We start from the raw sequence: 23,350 nt of genomic DNA, 5'->3' as shown, positions 1-23,350 counted from the left end.
GAACAATTTAATTTAGGAGTGCACTCACTTTTGTTGCCAACGGTTTAGACATTAATGGCTGTGTGTTGAGTTATTTTCAGGAGACGGCAAATTTACACTGTTATACAAGCTGTACACTCACTACTTTACATTGTAGCAAAGTGTCATTTCTTCAGTGTTGTTACATGAAAAGATATAATAAAATATTTACAAAAATGTGAGGGGTGTACTCACTTTGTATATATGTATTTATATATATATATATATATATATATATATATATATATATATATATATATATATATATATATATATATATATATATATATATATATACACACACAAAATACAATGAGTTTGTTCATTTTTCCTATGTATGGAGACTTTTGGGACACCCTAAATAATTTAGCTCTAATAGGTGAGTTATTCAGTAAATGACCCGTTCTGATGAATCTATAGTCATATTTTTATAGACTACAGGTTCTAATTATCTTTGCTAGAGAAAATGAGCCTATAGGCCAAAAGAAATTATGATGTGGAGATAGAACTTTTCAGTTTTTCCTCCTTAAAGAAATATATACAGTTTAGATAAATGGGAATACAACACTCAGAATGTGTTTTAATTGTTTTTGATGAGTGTGCATGCATTCTACCCTTGAATGAACAGGCTTAGTAATTAAAATAAAAGTCTCGTCAAAACTTTCTTCTACTTTTGAAAAGAGTGAGGAAGAGTTTGAAAAATCTACCCTCACTATGTGTGTAGGTGGCCACTGTCTGTGAGGGGAAATCTTACAGTTGTCACTGACACAGAATGGCACATCTCCCAATGGAGAGGCCTGCTTCAGTGACCATTCTTAGAGGAAGGATTGCCCCCACTTTGGGTAGATTTTGCTTTCTGCAATATCTCTGGGGGAGGAAGTGAAAGGATGTCTCCCAGATAAGAACACAGCAAGTAAACTCTACTAACTCTTACCCACTCTATCCAAACTAAAAAATATCTTAACGAGAATTACTTTAAAGTTATGGTAAAGTCTTGTTTTTTTTTTAAACCAAAATAAAAAACATATCATACTTACCTGCTCTGTTCAGTGGTTTTGCACAGAGCAGCCCAGATCCTCCTCTTCGCGAGTCCCTGGCTGAAGCTCCTGGCCCCTCCCTCCTGTTGAGTGCCACCATAGCAAGCAGCTGGCTATGGGGGCGCCAGAGCCGAGCCACAGTTCCGTGCATCCATTCAGACATGGAGCTGTTGTTCGTCCCTGCTACCTCATAGTCCTCATTGGCTAACTAAGTTACGGTCAGTGAAGGCATTTGTTGACAACGCTAGATCTAGAGGGGGCTCAGGAAAGTATTGATTTTAAGGTAGGGCTGTCACAAACCTGAACAATTCAAACAGGGCATATGATGAAAACATGGATGAGTTCATTTTGGCCCCGCAGTTTTCCAAACTTTTCTTTTGGATTATAATTCGATGCAGCTGAAAAAGCATAAACTCGCTCACCCCTGCTTTAACAGATCGGATAGACAGCTTCTCACTCAAATGTTTTATATAGCATAGTAATCAATCATCACAAAGAATATAAAAAGGACAATCCCTGTGATTTTAAGTATGCTGGTTTGAAGCCCAGCTCCAGGAATTAAATCTGCCCTTGCAGTGGCCATCCTCTCACTTCAGCAGGTAAATACTCATTGTTTCTGGGGGGTAGAGCGGAACAGGCATTATTACTTGCGATTATCTCCATTCCATCCGACTTTGGCGCTGTCCTCTTCTCTTCGAAGTTCCAGTCTGTGGGCAGACCCTCAGTGTCATCGCATAGAATGCAGGGTTATTAACCCTGCATTGTACATTGAAGGGGTGAGCATTCACAGAGGCTTAGAGCGGGGGAAACAGTTGTATTGTGGAGGGACCCTGCTGGAGTACAGAGAATAGTAAGTATTTCTCCTTTATTATAGCACCCCTAAACATATCATGCATTTAACCCTTGCAGTGCAGGGAGGGTAGGGGTTGTGCTAGATTTTGTTTCTAAATCCTGGAGTTGAGCTTCAATACGCTTTTGAAAAAGGCTTTTAGATTGCTAGCTTTCCATTTTTCAGTTTAAAGGGATGGACAATAGGAAGACTTTGAAGGTTGTAAAGGGGAGGACCAAGTAGGCCTTGTACACATAACTCCCAACTTTTGAGATTGAAAGGAGGACATTTATTAGTAAAAATATGCAGGCATAGGACACACCCCCACCACACCCACTTAACCACCTCTGGACCAGAAGGATTTGCCCCCTTAATGACCAGGCAGTTTTTTGCGATTCAGCACTGCGTTACTTTAATGGACAATTGCGCGGTCATGCAATGCTGTACCTAAATAAAATTGATGACCTTTTTTCCCACAAATAGAGCTTCCTTTTAGTGGTATTTGATCACCTCTGCAATTTTTATTTATTGCGCTATATACAAAAAAATAGCAACAATTTTGGAAAAAAAATATATGCATTTTTCACTTTCTGCTATATAACATTCCCGAAAAAAAATTTAAAAGTCTAATTTTTTCCCTCATTTTAGGCCCCATTTTATTCTGCTATGTATTTTTAGTAAAAAACATCCCAATAAGCATATTTTGATTGGTTTGCGCAAAAGTTATCGCATCTACAAAGTAGGGGAAAGATTTATGTCATTTTTATTTTTAATTCGTTTTTTTTTTTTACTAGTAATGGTGGCAATCTGCGATTTTTAGCGGGACTGCGACATTGCAGTAGACAGTTCAGACCCCTAACTGACATTTTTGACACTTTTGGGGGGACCAGTGACATTACTACAGTAATCAGTGCTAAAAATATGCACTGTTACTGTAATAATGACAGGGAAGGGGTTAACCCAGGGGCGATCAAAGGGTTAAATGTGAGCCTAGGGGAGTGTTTTCTAACTGTATGGGGGAGGGACTTGTGAAATGGCCACAGAGACCTGTAATCCCATTATAGGAGGATCACAGGTGCTCTGTGATCATTTCAGAGAGAACAATGGTCTGCTGTGTTTACAACAGCAGACCGTCGTTCTCTCTCAGCGGGGAGCAATCCCAGGTGCTCGGCGGCAAGCGGGCACCGACCCAGTGGATCGGCACCCCGCTGCCTAGTAGGGGGAAAGGCACGCACCTCCGGCCGTGCGCCCCCGCCCCAAGGAGTGCTCCTGCGTACCGAAGTACCCATACGTTGGTTCGTGCAGCCGAGCCAGCCTGCTTGCAGTATATCTGCGGTAGGTGATCGGCAAGTGGTTAAAGTATAATTATATTGTATAGTAGCCCATCACTTAGTACCTATGTACCGGTGGCCATCGTCCCCAATGTGTTAGACAGAAAACTACCACCAATGGAGTTGGGACTGTGTAGGCGACCGTGCACCCAAAAAGACAAACAATATTGTCAAAAAATATAACTTTTATTGTATATAAAGTAAAAATATTTTACAATCAGCAAAGACATACAAAATAAAATCTACATATATGTCACGGCTCATAGAACATGGTCCTTGGAATTAAAAGATGGCAAGTGGGGTATGTATGGCTGGAAGACCCAAGAATAATTATACAAAAAAAAAAATAATTGGGTAAACCCACAAGTGCTTTTTTACCGCTACTGTTCCTTTTTACTGGTTTTGGAAGTTTACAAATGCAGAAATTTAGAATTTGGATAAAAGGTTTAGCAGTGGGAAATACTTTTTGAAAGCTAAAAAGTGCATTTTATATACAACTATAAAGATCAGACCAAAATGAGGGACAAATGAGGATGAAAGAGGGACAGAGGGGCTTTGCTCTAAATCAGGGACAGAGGGGAGCTCTCCTTTTACAGGCAAAGTCAACATTTGCATATAATGTTAGCTGCCTGTGTCCCTATATCTTTCTAACATTTTTACCAAAAGTAACCAATGCTTTTGCATTTTATCATCACAATCTCAATTTAAATTTACCAAGATTTTTGACAGTTTTTTTTTTTTTTTAAAGCGCTGCGTAATCCATAGTTTGGTAGGCCCAGGTTTTTTCATCTTCCTAATCACTCTGAGCAATGCCGTTCTTTCTGGATTTTACCGGTGTAAGTGAAACTACAGTAGTTTCTCAAACAGCAGAATCAGCAGCAGCTTGCTCAGACCACATGCAGACATTTGATATCAGCCACAATGTTCTAAACTAAGGAAGCAGAAGGACTTCATATATAGGACATTTTACAAATCTGCTGACCAACTTACTAATGAATTTCACAATCCTGCACTAAATATACAATACAGTATGTTAACGGCAACAATGTCAGCTTGGGTCAAAATATTAAAATAATTTTCCTATTGTTTGAATCATATGCCACAAGTGATTAAGTTATCAAATGACAGCTAAATAAAACTCTATAAGGGGAAATGAATTTATTACCCATGTAGATGAGTTTCCAGGTCATCCCAAAGGCCATTTCAAAGTTTTCACAAACCCTCTTACATTCTACTTTAAAGTGGAAACACAAATAAATCTTTTCTGATAGCCTCCTGCCCCTTAATAAAAGAAAAACACAATGAAAGCCATAAAAATAAAGCTTTTTGAAAACAAAATATACTTATCAATGACCCAGCTTCTGCCCTCTTACTGGAGACGCTGGTGCCTTAACTGTGCTTTATAACTGCCTCTGGGATAAATGAAGGCTTGAAATCCTGTGAGAATGCACACTAATACACTGTAGGAACACATTCCCATAGGATTTAGAGCTTGCGGTCTACCTGCCCTTCCCTTGAAGGTCTTCGCTCAGTGGCCCTCTGGGAACCACACAGCCTCCTCACCACAATTTTCTGTTTTTTCCTGAGTATATGTGCTGTAATGTAAATTCGTTCAAAAGAGATCATAGATTTTGTAAGCTTTGGAGAAGAATGCGTGTGTTGCGCATCAGTCTCACAGAAATTGTAGAATCAGAGACATACAAGGACAAGATTTGTAAAGTTTCATTCATACATCCTAAATTGGCCATGGTGCGGTAGGTATAGCATACCTGCTACTAGGATCCCAGGTGTTCTGATCAGTGGTGGCCGATTAGCCTGTACATTTCAATAAAAGAAAGACCCCCGGGACTGTCCAGGGCTGTAAGTATATATATATATATATATATATATATATCCACACATCCAGCAGTTACCTATAGTTAAAAACAGATGTTCAACACTGGATTATATCCAGGCCTGAACATTTGTCCCTAATTGCAGGTAGCTGCTGGATTTGCAGATATATGAGCATACATGCTTATAGTTGCAGACAGCGCTGGCTCCTTTCAGCCTGTCATTCAGTTGTACAGGCTGAGCGACTGACCTTATCAGAGCACCTGGGGATACCAGCCACAGCTAGTATACTTTCCGCACCATGGCCAATTTAGGATGTGTGAATGAGGCCTTAGTGTAAACGCTTATCCTTTAAAGGGGGTTTAAAGTCAGAATGTTTTTTATCTTAATTAGGGATTGACCGATTATCGGCAAATCTATGGCCGATATGCGCTTTTCCCGATACATCGGAATTGGCCCAGGAGGTTTCCGATATTGCCGATATTTCAGGAAAGTGCATGTACCGGAGTGATGCCTGCAGCTAAAGGCATCACCCCGGTACCGGCGTCCATAGCCGACAGTCGGCTGTCTTGTAATGACAACCGATGAGGCTGAGAAGCCGCTCGGCTGTCATTACAAGGAGCGGGAGGGGAGGGAGACCCGGGCAACCAGCCTGCACGGCCGCCGAAGACCCTATTAAAGCCGCATTCGGCTCTGATCGGGTCTCCATGCAAAAACCCGGACGTGATGTCATGAATGACATCACTTCCGGGTACTGTCTGGCACCAGATTAAAAAAATGACAGCATTGAAAACAGCCAAACTTGGCGTTTTGAATGCTTTTAAGTGCAGAGGGGGGGTTTGGGGAATTTTTTTTTTTTTAAATGTACAAAAATATCGGCCAATATCTGCCGATACCAATATGCATTGTCCAAAATATTGGTATCGGCAACGAAAAACCGATATCGGTCGATCACTAATCTTAATGCATTCTATACATTAAGATAAAAAACCTTCTGTGTGCAGCAGTCCCCCTCAGCCCCCTTAATACTTACCTGAGCCCAATTTCTATCCAGCAACGTCCACTAATGCCTCAGCCATCCGGGACTCTCTTTCTTGATTGGCTGAAACACAGCAGCGGCATCATTGGCTCCCTCTGCTGGCAATTAAACTCAGTTAGCCAATCAGGAGAGAGAGGGGGCAGGGCCGAACAATGGCTTTGTGTCTGAATGGACACACGGAGCTGCAGGCCGGCTTGGGTGCCCCCATAGCAAGTTGCTTGCTGTGGGGGCATTTACCAGGAGGGAGGGGCCAGGAGCTCCAGCCAGGGACCTGAGAAGAGGAGAATCTGGGCTGCTTTGTGCAAAGCCATTACACAGGGCAGGTAAGTATACCGTTTGTTATTTTAATAGAAAAAATAACAAGACTTTACAATCACTCTAATACATCAAGAACCTGTACAAGAAAAAGAGTTTATAAATGGTTATTCCTCAGCAAGGTAAAATGCTAGGTTGGTATTACTGTATGTCTTCAGTTTTGCAGAGGCTGCATTTCAACACTTTGCATGGACTCTAACCTTTCTATCTGTGTAGACCAGAGTCTGACCTTTTTATTGTAATTTTAAAGCAGTAAGCTATTTTTACATCTGGGCAATAACCATTACCCAGCGTTCAGTCAAACAAATTGTTATCTCTAGTGCAGGTATGTAATATGATAGTAAACTTCCACCAAGGCTTAATGTTGTGTAAATAGGCACTAGAAAAGGACTGGGAAAGTTTTATATCTCCTGAAAGTTATTAAATGTAATGACATCATCGTGTTGTAAGACCAGTGGAACTAGTAAATGCGATGCATGATGCAATGTCGATACAAGCCTATGACAATGTCAGTTTTTAGATCATTATGGCAGGATGTTGTATTGTGCAATACTTTGCCAGGCCACAAAGTTATTCTGTATTTTGATCAAATATGTACAATGATTAAATCATCAAGACAAATGTCTTTTAGATATGATATTTCAGCCAAACTCCTGAATGAGCCAAACTGATTTACTAAATGGCACATTCTACCAAAAATTAACATTTTAAAGTTCAGTAGATGCGTGAAAAGCAAAATCATTTTAGCTTTAGGTTGCACCAAATGCAAGATTTCTACCATTTTGTGAATGTACACTTGCAGCCTCCATTGGTAGGGGGTCCACCTTGTTCAATTTTAACATAGGCTTCCTTTGAAAAATTAGTATTGTGTTATTGTAACAAACTGATACTTGATATAGGCAGCCAACTCATTGCAAATTAGACACAAAAATTATCCTAAAGCAGATCTTTAACACATCATATGGTATGTGGATTGTAGGCCAGCCCCCCCCCCCCCCCCCAGCATCTACTGTACTTGGGTATGAGGGGCTATTAATATTGAAGTAGTGCAATGTAGAGGTGTGAAAGCAGTCTTAAGCTGGATACACACTTTCCAACTTTTGTGGTTAGATTTCCTTCAGATTTACCTTTTCTATGTAGTGCAAGGGTCTGCCAGATTGCATAAAATTGAAAGTGTTTAGGTATGACCTCATATTATATGGCTTTGGTAAGTCTAAAGGAAAAAGTCTTCAGAAAATCTTATAGTGTGTATGGCCCATTATTTTTAAGTTATTGAGAAAGCATTGGGAGGAGTTGGAACACCCAAATATGGGTGGGAAAAGCAAAAATCTCAGGGGTGTGAACCATGAACCATGAAAAGATCTATGGCCAAGAGAACTTGTCATTGCAGTCTTCAATGGATAAAATAAGCCAGCAGGTGATTCACCCTGCCCGTCTGACTCCACCTATAACTAAAATATCACTTTTGGTTTGACTGATCCTTTAATAAGGCAGAAGGCATATCCAAATGCATCTTTAATTGTTCTAATTTCTGTGTTAGCCCACTTCCAGATGATATTACAGATAGACACTGGAGGTTTGAATAACAAACAGGTTTCATATTAATTCCAGCAGCAATATCGCCTCATTGGTTCTGTAATGAAAAATCCAGCAGGTGAAGGGATGGCAATGATAGATGGATGGTCTTGGAAATTCACATGCAGGGATATTGCTGCTGAAGACCCAAGAGAGAAGTCCAAGGTCAAACAACCCTTAACATCCAATAAGAACTAATCTGTTATATAAGTCATAAAGTCTTGGAGAATTTATTGATCCTAATAATTCTTTAACAAAGTAAAGTTTTTCTTGTACTAAACTTAGGGGGCCCAGTGCAACCCCAAGGATTGCAAACACAGAACCAGCAACATCCTTCCAATGTGGACACTCAGAGGTCTCCTGGTCAAGATCTACTTGCACAGAATGAGCCACAGATGCCACCACCAACTGCAGTTCAGAAGTCCCCCTCCATAGAACACAAGTCTTCTGCTGCCAGGAACATGGAGCCACAATCCAGACATCAGACGGAGCAGCCTCAAAAAGCTGCACCTCATCCCCAGCTGAAGTAAGGCCATGATAAAAATAATGCAATAGAGTAGTTTGTTTATTACTAGGGATATTTGCTTATATGATATACTGTAGATTTATATATAGACATGTTATGACATGATTGTGACCAGTGGCTGGTATGATCTGCATTCTGCAGCAGTCTACTTATTAAGTATAAAATTTTATGTGGACACAATAAGTGATGATTTACAGTACATGGCATTGACAGAACACATTATAATATTTGCAGTAATAGCCTCAAAAACATATTCAATAAACTGCAAGGTAAATTAACAAAACATATATTAAAAGAATATGTTGACTGCAATTGAAGACCTTCGAAACAAATGCAAGTTGCCCGGCTGTCCCTGACTTCAATACACAGAAGGACTGTGCTGGGAGGCAGGGAGTATTTGCCCCTGTTAGCAAGAGATGTTGGGCTGGTGGTCCTAAGTGGACATACTATTCTACTGATACCTCGATCAGAGTGGGATCTGTAGTCAGTGACACATGACATTGTCTAACGGAGAACATTGTCAGCCATAAAAGCCGACTCAGGTGTATAATCCTTGCACATTCAGCCTACAAGTAGATGTCAAAGCCGATCTTACAGAAATTAGTATGTCTCATGCTAAATAATTTCAAGAATATAAAAAGTACTAGAAGATTATCAATAGTTATATCAGCCTTTTTCAACCAGGGTGGCTTGAGGTTTCTTCAGGGGTTCTTTGGCAAAATGCCTAAAAATTGCCCCAAAATTGTATACAAGCCAGCAGATGGAGGAAGCCTGCCATTTAGTTACACAAAGCCACAGGTTTTTATTGTGCACCATTACAACCACCTAGCCACCAGCGTCCTAACAACTAATAACCCTCCCCTGCTCCTCACTGTCAGAGCTGGAGTCACATTAGCTGAATGATGGAGAAAAAACTGAGGGAGAAGAGAAACATTGGAACACTAGTCAGTATCCAGTGTGCAAAAGTGTATTGGATTTGGAGGATTTGGAGGAATAAATCACCTCTAATGTTGGTTGTCCTATAAGTATGGATGTCGATGTATTATGTAAAAATTTGGGAATCGTTTTTTACATTTTAGAATGGGGCGCTTTGAGACTGTCCATAATTTTACAGCAGTGTTTCTAAACCAGGGTGCCCTGAGGAGTTCTCAGGACTGAAGCAGCAAAAGCCTCATGTGAGCTACCCTGTTAGCTCCTGTGCTACAGGGGGGAGAGAGCACTGTTAACTCTGTGTACAGTAGATGTAGAGGGCTCAGCTCACAGCTCAGTGGGCACCTCCCCCAATCTTTGCTCCTCTCTGTACTCTTGCTGGCAAAACAGAAATAAAAGCTGGCCGCCCGACTGTGTCATACCAACGGATGACATCATTGGTTGCTAAGGATTTGCCGGCAAGTGTAGAGAGAGGAGCAGAGAATGGGGGAGGTGCAGGCTGAGCTGCGGGCTGAGCTGCGGGCTGAGCTGCGAGCTGAGCTGCGGGCTGAGCTCTCTGCCTACACTGTACACAGGAGTTAATAGTGCTTTCTTCCTCCTGTGCTAACAGTTAACAGAGGATCGTTCAGATCCAAATATAAAGACAAGAGAGGAGCTGGGTAAGAGGGGTGGGCAGGATAGAGAGCACAATCCACACCTCCTCCTGGCTCCCCCCTCCCTGCTGCTGTCCTTTTTGTTGGGACAGAATTTGTGCTAGCAAGAGGGGGGATTTTGGGGCGGAGGGGGGATTTAGGAGCAGGTGGTGGGTTGTACTAGGAGGGGGATATTAGGGGGGTTATGCTAGGAGAGTGATTTTGCTGGGGGGGTTGTGCTAGGAGGGGGGATCTGGGGGGGGGGTGCTGGGAGGGTGATTTGGGTGGGGGGTTGTGCTAAGAGGGGGATTTGGGGGCAGGTGGTGGGTTGTGCTAGGAGGGGGATTTCAGGGGTTGTGCTAGGAGAGCAATTTTGCTGGGGGGGGGGGGGGGTTGTGCTAGGTGGGGGGATCTGGGGGGGGGGTGCTGGGAAGGGGATTTGAGTGGGGGCTTGTGCTAAGAGGGGGATTTGGGAGCAGGTGGTGGGTTGTGCTATGAGGGGGGATTTCAGGGGTTGTGCTAGGAGAGTGATTTTGGTGGGGGTTGTGCTAGGAGCGGGGATCCAGGAGTGTTATTCTAGGAGGGGGAATGGGGGGGGTTCCTAGGATGGCGATTTGGGAGGGTTTGTGCTAGGAAGGGGGAATTGAGGGGGGGGGGTTACAACTTAACTCTGCAACTTAACAACAACAGACCACTTAAAGGCAGAGTACATTTTAGGGCTCGCTCACATCATGTGCAGTATGGTAACAGGTGTGAAATTGCTTGTTTTCCTATACCGCCCAAAAATGTGCTGCCATTTGCAGATTCACATGGGTGCAATTAATTCCTTTGACATCCTCGGGCATCTAGCAAATGTGCGTACGTTTGCACCTGCTAAAGCACACGGTACCGTAGTACCATGTGTTTTGGTGCTGCACAATGTTAAAAATCATGCTAGCACCCTTTTGCGTGTTTCACATGCATAGAGCAGCTCATTAGAAAAAATGCAATGTGTGGGAATGCGCAAATAAAGCATGTGCGCTCACATGCACCTTCTAGTGTGAACAAGCCCTCAGACTGGCATGCCCTGGGATTTTGCATGATTCTAAAGGGTACCTTGAGTGAAAAAAGGTTGAAAAACTCTGTTTAAGAGGGTTGTCTTGAGATTGTCCATAATTTGTAATAATAAGTCTTGACTGAAAAAAGGTTGAGAAACACAGAGTTATGTTTTCAAATGGTTGTTTTCCAGATTATCATCAAATGATATACAGTATGATATTTATAATGATATATAACTCAGCCCAAAATTATGAGGTAAGGACGTTAGACTATGGCTATGGAGGCAAGGGCTGTGAATCATTCCGTATTATCTATAAAGTGCTGCAGAATATGTTGGGGTTCTAGAAGCATAAATTAGGTAATTAAATAAATAATGCACAAAACACTCCAACATTTCATTTAATAATACTAATATTTCCGCCCGGTAAAAAAAAATTGACAGCGTGTAATTGTCATCTGAACTGATTCTAAGTTGTGCAGCACTGGGACCCATGCTTCTACTTCTACTTCTCTGCAATACATAGTTACATCCACCCTACGCTGAAGGATTTCTTAACCAAAGGTTTGCTATAATACATTTGTTGCGCTATTCTTTGTAAAAATATCAAGGCCGTTGACAGTATTAAAATATAAATAACAGCTCTGCACTTAGTATAAATTCAATTTGTGCTATTAAACTGACACATCGCATAACGACTCTAACTTTTGTATTATTTTTTAAAATTACAGCAACATTCATTTTAATAATAAAACCCTTCAAGCGTTTAATTAATATAATTTTAATAAATTTCTTAGCAAAATTAAAAAGTCATTATTATGCCCATCATTCATAAAATGTATCCAGCATGACCATTATCAGTAAAATACAGCCAATCCGTATACTCTGTGAGGCAAAGACTCTTTACCATCTGTTCGACAGCCATCTCTTCTGTTTTCTAGAAGAGATATATAGATAGATGGAAATATTTAAAGTTGCTCTAAAGGTAAAATGTGTTTTACCCTAAAGTGGATTTAACCACTTTAAGGCCGGAGGATTTTCCTGCTTAATGACCAGGCCACTTTTTTCAACTTGGCACTGCGTGACTTTAACTGACAATTGCGCGGTCATGCAATGCTGTACCCAAATTAAATTTACGTCCTTTTTTTCCCACAAACAGAGCTTTCTTTTGGTGGTATTTGATCACCTCTGTGCTTTTCATTTTTTGCGATATTAATAAAAAAAGAGCAAAAATTTGGCGAAAAATTGACATTTTCTACTTTGACAGTCAAAAAATATCCAATATATTCAATTTTTGTCATATATTTAGGCCAGAATGTATTTAGCTACTTGTCTTTGACAAAAAAATTCTTAATGAGCGTATTTTTTACCACTTTAAGACCGGAAGATTTTACCCCATTCCTGACCAGGCCATATGTTGCCATTCGGCACTGCGTTACTTTAACGGACAATTGCGCAGTCCTGCAATGCTGTACCCAAATTAAATTTAAACCTTTTTTTTCCCCACAAATAGATCTTTCTTTTGGTGGTATTTGATCACCTGTGCGGTTTTTAATTTTTGAAAAAAAGAGTGACAATTTTGAAAAAAAAAAAAACAATACTTTTCACGTTCTGATATATAACATTCCCCAAAAAAGTTTCCAAATACATTTTTTTAACATTTTAGGCTAATTTGTTTTCTGCTACATATTTTTGGGAAAATAAATCGCAATAAGCATATTTTGGTTGGTTTGTGCAAAAGTTATCGCGTTTACTAACTACAGGAAAGATTTGTAATTTTTATTGTTTATTTTTTTTTACTAGTAATGGCGGCGATCTGCGATTTTTTGCGGGACTACGACATTGCGGCGGACACTTTTGGGGGGACCAGTGACATTACTACAGCAATCAGTGCTATAAATATGCACTGTTACTGTAATAATGACACTGGCAGGTAAGGGGGTTAACACTGTTGGTGATCAAGGGGTTAAATGTGTGCCTCATGCTTACTGACGTGTGTGGGGGGAGGGGGTTGTGTGACACAGACACAGATCGCAGGTTCAGCTATGCTGAATCCTGTGATCTGTCCCTGCCTGTCACAGAGGAGGTCCGCCCGCTTTGTTTACAAAAGCAGGCGGATTTCCTCAGTCTTTCCCCAATGATTGGGGAAGAGAGACGGTGATCACCGCCTCTCCTCCCCTGGCCCGACTCCAGCTGTGTCTAAACACATGCGCCGCCGAGAGAGGGAGGAATCTGGTGACGTAGGTCTACATCACCAGCCCCAGGGCTGCCACCTTGCTGCAGTAGCAGCAAAGTGAGTAGTGGTAAAGTGGTTAAACCCCATTCATAAAATCTGATCTGAGCACATATATCGGTAGTGCTTACCTATCTTTTTTCAAATCCCTAAATCCTGTTTTTTTGCTGCTGCTCCATTCCTATGTTATCAGCTGTATAACTTCTGATAAGTTCTCCGACAAAGGAGATAAAAGCAGCTGAAAATTTGTGTTTGGAAGGGACTTAGAGACAAATAAGCAGAGAGCTTGTCTATTCACGGCACGGCTCTGCAAGTTTTTTAAATTCCTCTGCCTATGTGGAGGAAGGGTGTGTGCCTTTTCCCTCCCACTGCTGAAACAGGAAGAAAAAATTCTAACACGATGTTCACTTCCTAAAGAATATTGAAAGCTGAAGACAGCAGATTTACATGTACTGTAAAACAAATGTTGGGAGATTTCTGTGTATTGTCTGAGGCTGTTCACTTCACTGGGTATATATGAGGGTTTACATCCACTTTAATGCCCCCCCCACACACACACACACACACACACTTACCTGAATCCTCTCCACAGCGGTTGCGGCTGCAGCTCTTCTCTCTCCTCTTTCTAGACTCACAGGCTACAATGCTAGCATGGGAGCCATTGGCTCCTGCTGTTGTCAGTAAAATTCTGTACAAGGCAGCTGGGGCATGGCCAAACCAGCTCAGGAGTGTGCACAGAGTAAGTAGGTATAAGAGCTCATGCACACTGGGATTAAAAAATGCCTCTTTTACAGGCATTTGACATTTGACATTTGACAAACTAATCTCAAGCTCGTTCAGGAGAAGAGGTTTTGAGCAGAAAAAAAATGCTTGACACGCCTAAATACAAATAAACTCATCTAAACACTAAACTCAAATGCAAGGAAGTAGTATTATTATCACAAATATTACAGTTTTAATATAGTCAGGTGCTGGAATACAGCAATATGGAGACATTGCCTTTTATTGCCATTGCCTTCTCTCCCTCTACTGAGATCCTGTACTTATGCTGCACCCTTCTCCTCCAGGCCAGCAGGGGGAGAGCTAAAGCAATTTAATTCTTACATTACAGATTCTAATAGGAGCTGTGCAGTAGGGGGAGTGAGGGATTATTCGATGCTGCAGCTGTCCCCTCCCCGACCCTACACTGAGAACTGAGAGATCAAAGACCACTGATCGCTCAGTTTTCAGGTCTGCTCTGAGTACAGAGCAGTGACTGCGCAAAGCCTGGACTGGCTGAGTGATGTCAGCTGACAGCAGGCTTCAGCCCACTGTCGGCTTAATCTGGGTCACAGGAGTGCGGAACTACATGAACTCCTTTGACCCACAGGGGATGTATGGCCAACAGAGCTTTGTCCGGTGAAGGTGAAAAACCTTATGTGCTGCAGCTTCCCCCAGACCCCCTGTCAGGGATACCACATGCAGGCATCCAGCAAGGGTGATCAGATCAGTTGGCTGCACTTAAGGAATTAGGACCCAGACTGAGTAGGGTTGAAATAAGTTTAATAAGTCAAATAACACACTCCTATACCAACGACAGTAAACCATAAACAAAGTTAGTGAAAATAAATGTGACAGTTCAAACTCAAAAAATAGCCTTACTTACTATATACAAAATGGAGGGAGCACACATAAGAAAGACAGGACAGGGACAGGAGACAAGGGAAGCAGGAAGTCAGGTACAGGAAGCAGGGTACAAAAAACAAGACTCAGGATCAGGCTCAAACAGGGACAGGGCTTGCATGTAAAATACTGAAGCCCTGAACCTCAGTGAAAGACAGGCTTATATTACCCCAACAGTCCACATCAGGTGCAGCCTAATTAAGTGTACAGTCCAGCTGCTGGGAGACACCCGCTGGTGGCCACCGGAATTACATCCTTTGGTTCCAGGAACAACAGTGCCACCAGCAGGTGACCCAAGTAATGACACCAATCCTGACAACAGTCCCCCCCCCCCCTTGAGGAGCGGCCTTCGGACACTCCATTCTGCCTCTAACCCGAAAGCTCAAAAAGCTTTCTCCTCCGTGTCTGTGGACCTTCGTGTACTCTTCAGGCTGGCGTCTTGTAACCTGCTGGAAGGCTCCGACCAGCATCCGGTAATTGGTCATGCGCCCCACCATCAGGGTCTGGAACTGTCTTGGTACCTCACAGGTCAGATTTCTGAAGAGGCATAGTGCCAGAACTGTACATGCCTTTATGCAGCACATGCCCCAACACTGGGACTGAAGATTAGCTGGGCATTAGGCAGGAAAGCACCAGCAGGAAGCCAGGCATCGGACAGGGAAGCATCAGCGACAAACTGGGCATCAGGCAGGGAACCAGGCTAGGCAGCAGGCCCCAGACTGTCAGGCTGGGTAGCAGGCAACGGACTGTCAGGCTGGGCAGCAGGCCACGGGCTTTCAGGCTGGGAAGCAGGCACCGGACCATCAGGCTAGGCAGCAGGCACTGGACAATCAGGCTGGGCCACAGGCACTCGACCATCAGGCTGGGAAGCAGGTACCAGACCGTCAGGTTCGGCAGCAGACCCCGGACCGTCAGGCTCGGAAGCAGGCATCGGACCATCAGGCTGGGCAGCAGGTACTAGACTGTCAGGCTGGGCAGCAGGCACTGGATCAGCAGGCACTGAATCAGCAGGCTGGGCAGCAGGGTCTGGATCAGCAGGCTGGGCAGCAGGCACTGGATCAGCAGACTGGGAAGCAGGCACCGGATCAGCAGGCTGGGCAGCAGGCACCGGATCAGCAGGCTGGGCAGCAGGCCCTGGATTAGCAGGCTGCGCAGCAGGCACTGGCTCCTCAGGCTGGGCAGCGGGCACCAGATCATCAGGCACTGGATCATCAGGCTGGGCAGCAGGCACCAGGTCATCAGGCTGGGCAGCAGGCACAGGATCAGCAGGCACTGGATGATCAGGCTGGGCAGCAGGCCCCAAATCAGTCTGGGAAGCAGGCCCCAAATCATCAGGCTGGGCAGCAGGCACCAGATCAGCAGGCTGGGCAGGAGGCACTGGATCAGCAGGCTGAGCAGCAGGCACCAGATCAGCAGTTTGGGTCATGAGCAGTGGCCCATCAGGCTGGGAAGTGGGAAGAGGCCCATCAGACTGGGCAGCGGGCAGAGGCCAATCATGCTGGGAAGTGAGCAGAGGCCCATCAGGCTGGGCAGCAGGCAGAGGCTGGTCAGCAGGCAGAGGCTAGGCAGCGGGCAGAGGCCCATCAGGCTGGGCACCAGGCAGAGGCACATCAGGCTGAGCAGCAGGCAGAGACACATCAGGCTGGGCAGCAGGATGAGGCACATCAGGCTGGGCAGAAGACAGAGGCACATCAGGCTGGGCAGAAGGCAGAGGCACATCAGGCTGGGCAGAAGGCAGAGGCACATCAGGCTGGTCAGCAGACAGAGGCACATCAGGCTCTAAAGCAGGCAGAGGCACATCAGGCTGGTCAGCAGGCAGAGGCTGGGCAGCGGGCAGAGGTACATCAGGCTGGGCAGCAGGCAGAGGTAAATCAGGCTGGGCACTGGGCTGAGGCTCATCAGGCTGGGCAGCAGGCATAATTTTATGAGTTGGGAAGAATCTCCTTTTTTTAGGTTTAGACACTGGAATTTTGCGAGTGATTGCAGGGCTATGAATAGATTTAAAGTAGATGGAGGTGTAATGGCAGTACTGAGAGATAGTAGAAAAGGAGAGACAGTTACAGAGGAGGATTTGCTAGGAGCAACGGAGTAGGAATGAGGGACCCGAAAATAGGAGGATTTGGGCTGCTCTATGCAAAACCAACTGCACAGAGGTAAGTATAACATGTTTGTTATTTTTATTTATTTTTTTTTAAACAAGACTTTACAATCACTTTAAATGCAGGAAAAGTGCAACTAGTGGAGACAGGATACTTACATACAGTTTGAAGCAAAGTATACTAAACTGCAGCGGTGGTTACTGCGGGTAATGGAGAGGGGGATCTTTGGCAAACTGGTGTCTAGAGGTAGAAGTGGATTAGTGCATGATAGCTGATGCTGAATAGGAAAGATCTGACCAGGTTTGGAGTAAAGGCTGAACAAAACTCAATTTACAATTCCCTTGTCTGACTAGAGAGTGTACTGCATTCATACAATCCAGCAGAGCCTCTGGCAAATATACAGAATAATGTTCAAGGAAATAGGGTTTATCATCTTCCAATAGCCACACAAGCGATTCCACCTGGGCACACCAAAAGGAGGAGAGTCACCACCGTTAGTGATACTAGACAAAGCCAACTCTGCACAGATTTGAACGAGTGGCTGAATTTCTCCAAACAAGACTCTGCCTTGGTCAACAAGAGAGTGAGCCAGACAGATACATTCCAACAATTGCTTGCTATTGTGTGCTTTAAAAATTTGGTGGCAATATTCCCTGTCTTCTGTTACAAGCAGTGAGAAATAAAAAAACTCTATTGACTGCAGCAATAGCAAATGCTGAGACCAGAAATTTCTAATTCCCAGGTGCAACCGATCTGATCATTAGTGGCTTCAGTACTATGTCAGGGATACCACATGCAGGCATTTAGCAAGAGTGATCAGATCAGTTGGCTGCACTTAAGGCCCCTTTCACACGGGCTTTTCGATCAGTTTGTCAGTTTTTCAGGCGGACCTGATCGGATGCTCCATGCACCCCCTATGGAGCAGCGGATGTCAGCGGTGACATGTCCACTGACACCCGCTGCTATCCAATCCGATGCTGTCCATGAAATCCAGATGGATGGAAACCATATTTTCCATCCGTCTAGAGGATCGGATCGGATGAAAATGGACAGGCGGTCTGTTTTCATCCGATCTCCCATAGAGGAGAGCAAGGATCTAACAGGTCTGTCTCTGCAAAGTAAGCAGAGACAGACCTGTCATCCGCCTGCTCAGCGGGGATCAGCGGATCGATCCCCACTGAGCAAAACAGAGTCTGCTGGGGGGAAAGCCACGTGAAGGGACCTTTAGGAATAGGGATCCAGACTTAAAAAAAGTTAAATTAGCCAAATATCACACTCCAATACCAACATTGGACAAGGGGAATAGGAAGCCAGGTACTGAAGCCATGAACCTCAGTGAAGGGCGGGCTTATATTCCCCCCAGCAGTCCACATCAGGTGCAGCCTTATTAAGTGTACAGTTCAGCTGCTGGGAGACACCCGCTGGTGGCCACCGTAATTGCATTCTTCCATTCCAGGAACAACAGTGCCATCAGCAGGTGACCCAAGTAATGACACCGATCCTGACACCCCCCTTTTTCTTACCTGAGCCCGATCTGCTTCAGCGATGTGCACAAGCACAGCAGCTCCCTCAGCTTTCTCTCTCCTCATTGGACAGATTAATAGCAGCAGGTGCCAGTGGCGCCTGCTACTGTCAATGAAATCCAGTGATGTGGGGACGGCACCAAGTTCCACTGTCTGTGTCAATGGACACAGCAGTGGGTCTCAGGAGCGAGCCCACACAGGGGCCCCTGGGGAAAGCGGCTTTCCGCGGGGGCACCTGATGAAGAGGAGAGGCCTAAAGTGCTGGTGGGGCGCCCCAGAAGAAGAGGATTGGGGCTGCTCTGTGCAAAAGGGTTGCAAAGAGCAGGTAAGTAAAAGCATGTTTGTTATTGTTATAAAAAAATAAAATAAAATGAGGGTTTACAATTCCTCTAATGCTGGGCCCCCTGGACATCCACTGGTTCCTAGGTTGCTGCTTAGGTTGTCTTGTGGAGTCTGATTGGCTGCACTGCTGCTTAATGAAGACAGCAGATTGTTCAAGTGCTGCACACAAACACCATTCAGAGAACACTTTGCATTTTGATTGGACAAGAGAGCCAGGGTGGGGACATCATGATCTCCACCTCATCCAATACGAGAATGCTTTGCATTCATTGAGAAATTGCAAAGTGACCACAGCTACTCGGCTTGGTAATGGGAAGCCAGCACAATCACTGAAGCAGTGGTGCATACTACAGTAATTTCCAGCTTCCATGGGGACTGTCCAGGTATAGCACATGCATACTTACCGTAAAATGGTCCAAGCTGGATGAATGTAAGTATGCAAGAACAGTCATACCGGGAATTAGGATTCAAGGCTTACTTTAGTGGCTGCTATTTTATCCTTTTCTTTCGCGCCAGAACTTATTTTGCAATAAAAATAACACTTCAATTCATTGAGATGGCGCTAAGTTAAATTTTACAACGGCTGAGAAATCATCAATCTATACTATAGAACACTTAGTTGGTTTGTTAGTGAAGCTTTGAGGCAGATTAATAATTCATAAAATGCAGTGCTTGAAATATCTGCACAATTAAATAGAAAATATACAAAGAATTGGTAAATTGATGGCTACTTTTTTTTCCCCTATATATGTGTTTTAAGTATGCTTTCATTTAATGGCCCTGCAAAAACATATTTGAAATGATTACAATACATTAATCTCAACTAAAGGAGCCAGCACTAGTGAACATAACTGAATAATAGTTTTTGTATATCAGCAGCACCTTTAAGTAAATATAATTACTTTTAACGATGTCTGATACCCTGCCAGTAGAACAGGTATATATTTCAATTTCAGTTCCTGTATGTGGCTACCCCTCCTTTTTTGGCATGTGATAGCTTGTAGCTTTAATACATATATAATTAAAATTTAAAGCAACAGTCTTTAAGTGTGTATTTTGCCTTTTAAGTTGCAGATTTTAAAACTGCATGATTTAAGTTTTTTTTGTTTTAACCATTATTTTTGTCTTTTACACCTGCAAGTGCATTCTGTAACAGTACAAAGTGATCTTTCCTAATTTTGCTTTCAGTGCTAAGCAGTTATATTATTAGAAACACATCCTATCACGTGAGTGCAATGCGGTTATTACCACTGGAGATCACTCAAAAAGGAGGAAGTGCTTGGTTTTAGTCACTAATCTGAAAATATTGCATTCCTTCTGACAAGAGATGACTGAACTATCACACCTTCTCCAGAAAGAGCTATACTTCTAATATACAATACTTTACTGTCACTTACTGACACAGTTAACCACTTCAATTCTGGGCACTTTCATCCTCTTCCTGCCCAGGCCAATTTTCAGCTTTCAGCGCTGTCGCACTTTCAATGACAATTGCGCGGTCATGCAATACCCATATGAAATTTTTATCATTTTTTTTGAATGAAAGAGCTTTCCTTTGGTGGTATTTAATCACCACTGTGTTTTTTTTTGATAAACAAACGTAAAAAGACCGAAAAGTTTGAAAAAAAAACAAAAAACTTCTAAGTTTCTGTGATAAAATTTAGCAAATAAGTAATTTTTCTTCTTTACTGATGTGCACTGATGCATTACACTAATGAACAGTGATAGGCTGCACTGATGGGCACTGATAGGCTGCTTTGATGGGTACTGATGGGCACTGATAGACTGCACTGATGGGCACTTATGAGGCAGAACTGATGAGCACTTACAAGTGGGCGCCCTCCTAGAACTAGATGACCGCACTGTAGCCTTCTTTTAGCTATAGCACAGTCGGGAAGTAGTTAAACTGGTTGTAAACCCTTACATATACCCACTGAAGTGACTAGCCTCAGGGGATACACAGAGATGAAATGAATCCTACATAAGCTGTGCCTTTTTATCTGCAGCCCCAGCCTCCTAAAAGCACACATTTTACACAGCATGTCTCAACTCCAGAGCAGGGGGTGGAATCTGATGTTACTCACTGCACAGTATAGAGCAGAGAGCTGAGTGTAATCTGAGACGTAGGTGGAAGGAATTACCACACTTCCCTTGTACAAGTTTCTAATTCTTTCTCTGAGAACAGAAGCTGTAAGTGATAGCTCAGTCTCTGTGCTGGAAAAGCAGGATCAAGTGCTTTCCCAGCACAAACACATGCCTCCTATATGCGGCACCATGGAAAAAAGGTCACTTCATTTGATAGCATCCCAACATATTTAGCCGGAATCCCAGAAAGGATAGCTTAGATGTCTCTTCTGTTGCAGTAATACACTTTTGGCCTTGTTCACATGGGCATACTTGAGAGTAAACCTGTGTGAGGGCTGTGTTTTTCCACAAAGGGATGCACAGGTGTTCTGTGCATTCCTGTGCAGGCAGTTCCATTCATGTCAATTGGAATGCAGCAGCTTCACGAACACCGTACGGGTGCAGGTCCCCAACACAGACAGTATCCCATTGATGTGAAAGGAATTTCCTGCAAGGGGATGCATAGAACACTTGTGCATCCCCATGAGGGAAAATACAGCCATCGCACTGGTGTACGCAGAAGTACACCCATGTGTATAAGGCCTTACTGTATTCCTTTAAACTGATAAATCTGCATATTTCCCTAAACTTATGAAATCCACTGGCCAAGCTGATACAGTGGTCATCAGCATAATCAGCAAATCATCATCCTAAGAAAAAGCATATTTACCTTAAACACTCTATGGCTGTTATGGTTCCCTCTGCCAGTACTGTTATTCCAGGGTCGTAAAAGACAAAGTAGATGGCCTAACTCCCAACAATCATCTCACTCTTTTGTGTGTACTTGAGCAGTAATTTAGCAAGGCTAATACAACTGTTACCTATAGTATAATTGATTTTAGGTCCACTTTATATTTTACCATCTACTTTCCTTTTATCTATCCAAAATGTTTGTTTCATTCGAATTACCGTTTTTTTGTCTTGCTTCAATGGCTGAAGCTGCCACTTATAACAAACTCACTAAAGTGGACCTAAAGTCCCAATAGTGAAGATTTGTTACGTTACCGGAAACATCTATAACTGTTGGTTTGCCTAAACAGTACCCTTAAATGTGTGTTTGACGCTTGCTATGATTTATCTTACATTATATCAGTGACATATGTCTTCAGTTAGGTAAAATGTGCTTCATCTCATAACCAAGACTTTGGTCTTGTGTGGTCTTAGCTGTTAAGGTATCATTTATTTTCCTGTTAAAACACTGTTTTATTAATTTATTTTTCAATTATTATTTCTGATGTTTATCTAGCAAGTCTCAGTCGTTGACCAATGCCTTCAACTTCACCCAGTCATCCTTCTTCAGATCATCAAGCAACGAGGATGAAGCCAAAGCAGACACTATACGCAACCTGAGGAAGTCTTTTGCCAGTCTATTCTCAGAATAATTGAGCAGATAGCCATAGCCAGTTTGTGTAATAAGCATCAAGATACAAAGGCCTTTACACTTCTCAGTGGCTCCTGCTTTTGTGCTAATAACTGGTTGCTTCTTAGCAAATGCTGTAAAATGTAACTAATAGCAATGTATACCCTACATGAATGTCAAGTTTTAAACTCTACAATCAGTTTCTGCAAACTTTCCATGATGTATTACAGATATCATCTAATGTACAAATTTATAGTAGAGTTATAAGAAATTTGCTAGCTGCCTCCCTCAAAATGCCTTTGATTCAGTTATAATTTTGCATTGTAAATAACAAAAAAAATACAAAAATTGCAAGTGTGTGAACCAGCAACATACCTCCCAAATCTTGAACATAGGAAAAAGGAACACCCTGGCAGCTCATGTAGCATGCCCAATGTCATTAAAATATATGGCCATGTGGCCATTTTACGGAAATGATGTTATGAGCATTCCTTTCCCTTTGCATACATCGCCTGTGGGGTAGGGAATCCCCCCGCCCACGGCTCATTGGACCAGGAATGACAGCTGACTGCCAAGTTCAGGCCCAAAACCAGTTATAAACAGATGCAAGCTCATCTTTAGTCAGGATAATGTAACATACAACATAACACAGAGTAGCGATCATCAGTAAATAACATAAAACATAGCTTATAGAGTGCAGATGTTAGGAGTAAATAAGTTAAGGAAGTTATTACCCATTGCTGGTCAGTGGGAGTAAAGTATTCACAGCATCAGCTGTCAGTAGCAGTAAAAATGCCCATGTGTTGAAGGTTAGTAGTGGTGAGAATACCCTGGCATCAATGGTCAGTTGGGGAAAGAACGCCCCAGTGGTAAGCGGGGCAGGCAAGAACGCCCCATCATTGGCCA

At 43.0% G+C, this 23,350-nt stretch overlaps 1 protein-coding gene across 1 annotated transcript in view; it reads left to right on the top strand.

Annotated features, from left to right (window-relative positions):
- SYN2 (synapsin II) overlaps window positions 1-22,720 on the top strand; it is a 462,275-nt gene extending 439,555 nt beyond the window's left edge. Inside the window, exons 12-13 of the mRNA XM_082266531.1 lie at window positions 8,263-8,503; window positions 22,331-22,720. Of these exons, the coding sequence (XP_082122657.1) occupies window positions 8,263-8,503; window positions 22,331-22,466 (377 nt within the window). The 3' untranslated portion in view covers window positions 22,467-22,720. The remainder of the gene's footprint in view (window positions 1-8,262; window positions 8,504-22,330) is intronic.
- Window positions 22,721-23,350: the final 630 nt, after the last annotated feature.

This window comes from Pelophylax lessonae (assembly GCF_965119305.1).
Source record: "Pelophylax lessonae genome assembly, chromosome: 8".
NCBI lineage: Eukaryota > Metazoa > Chordata > Amphibia > Anura > Ranidae > Pelophylax > Pelophylax lessonae.
This window is presented reverse-complemented; position numbering and strand designations above follow the sequence as displayed.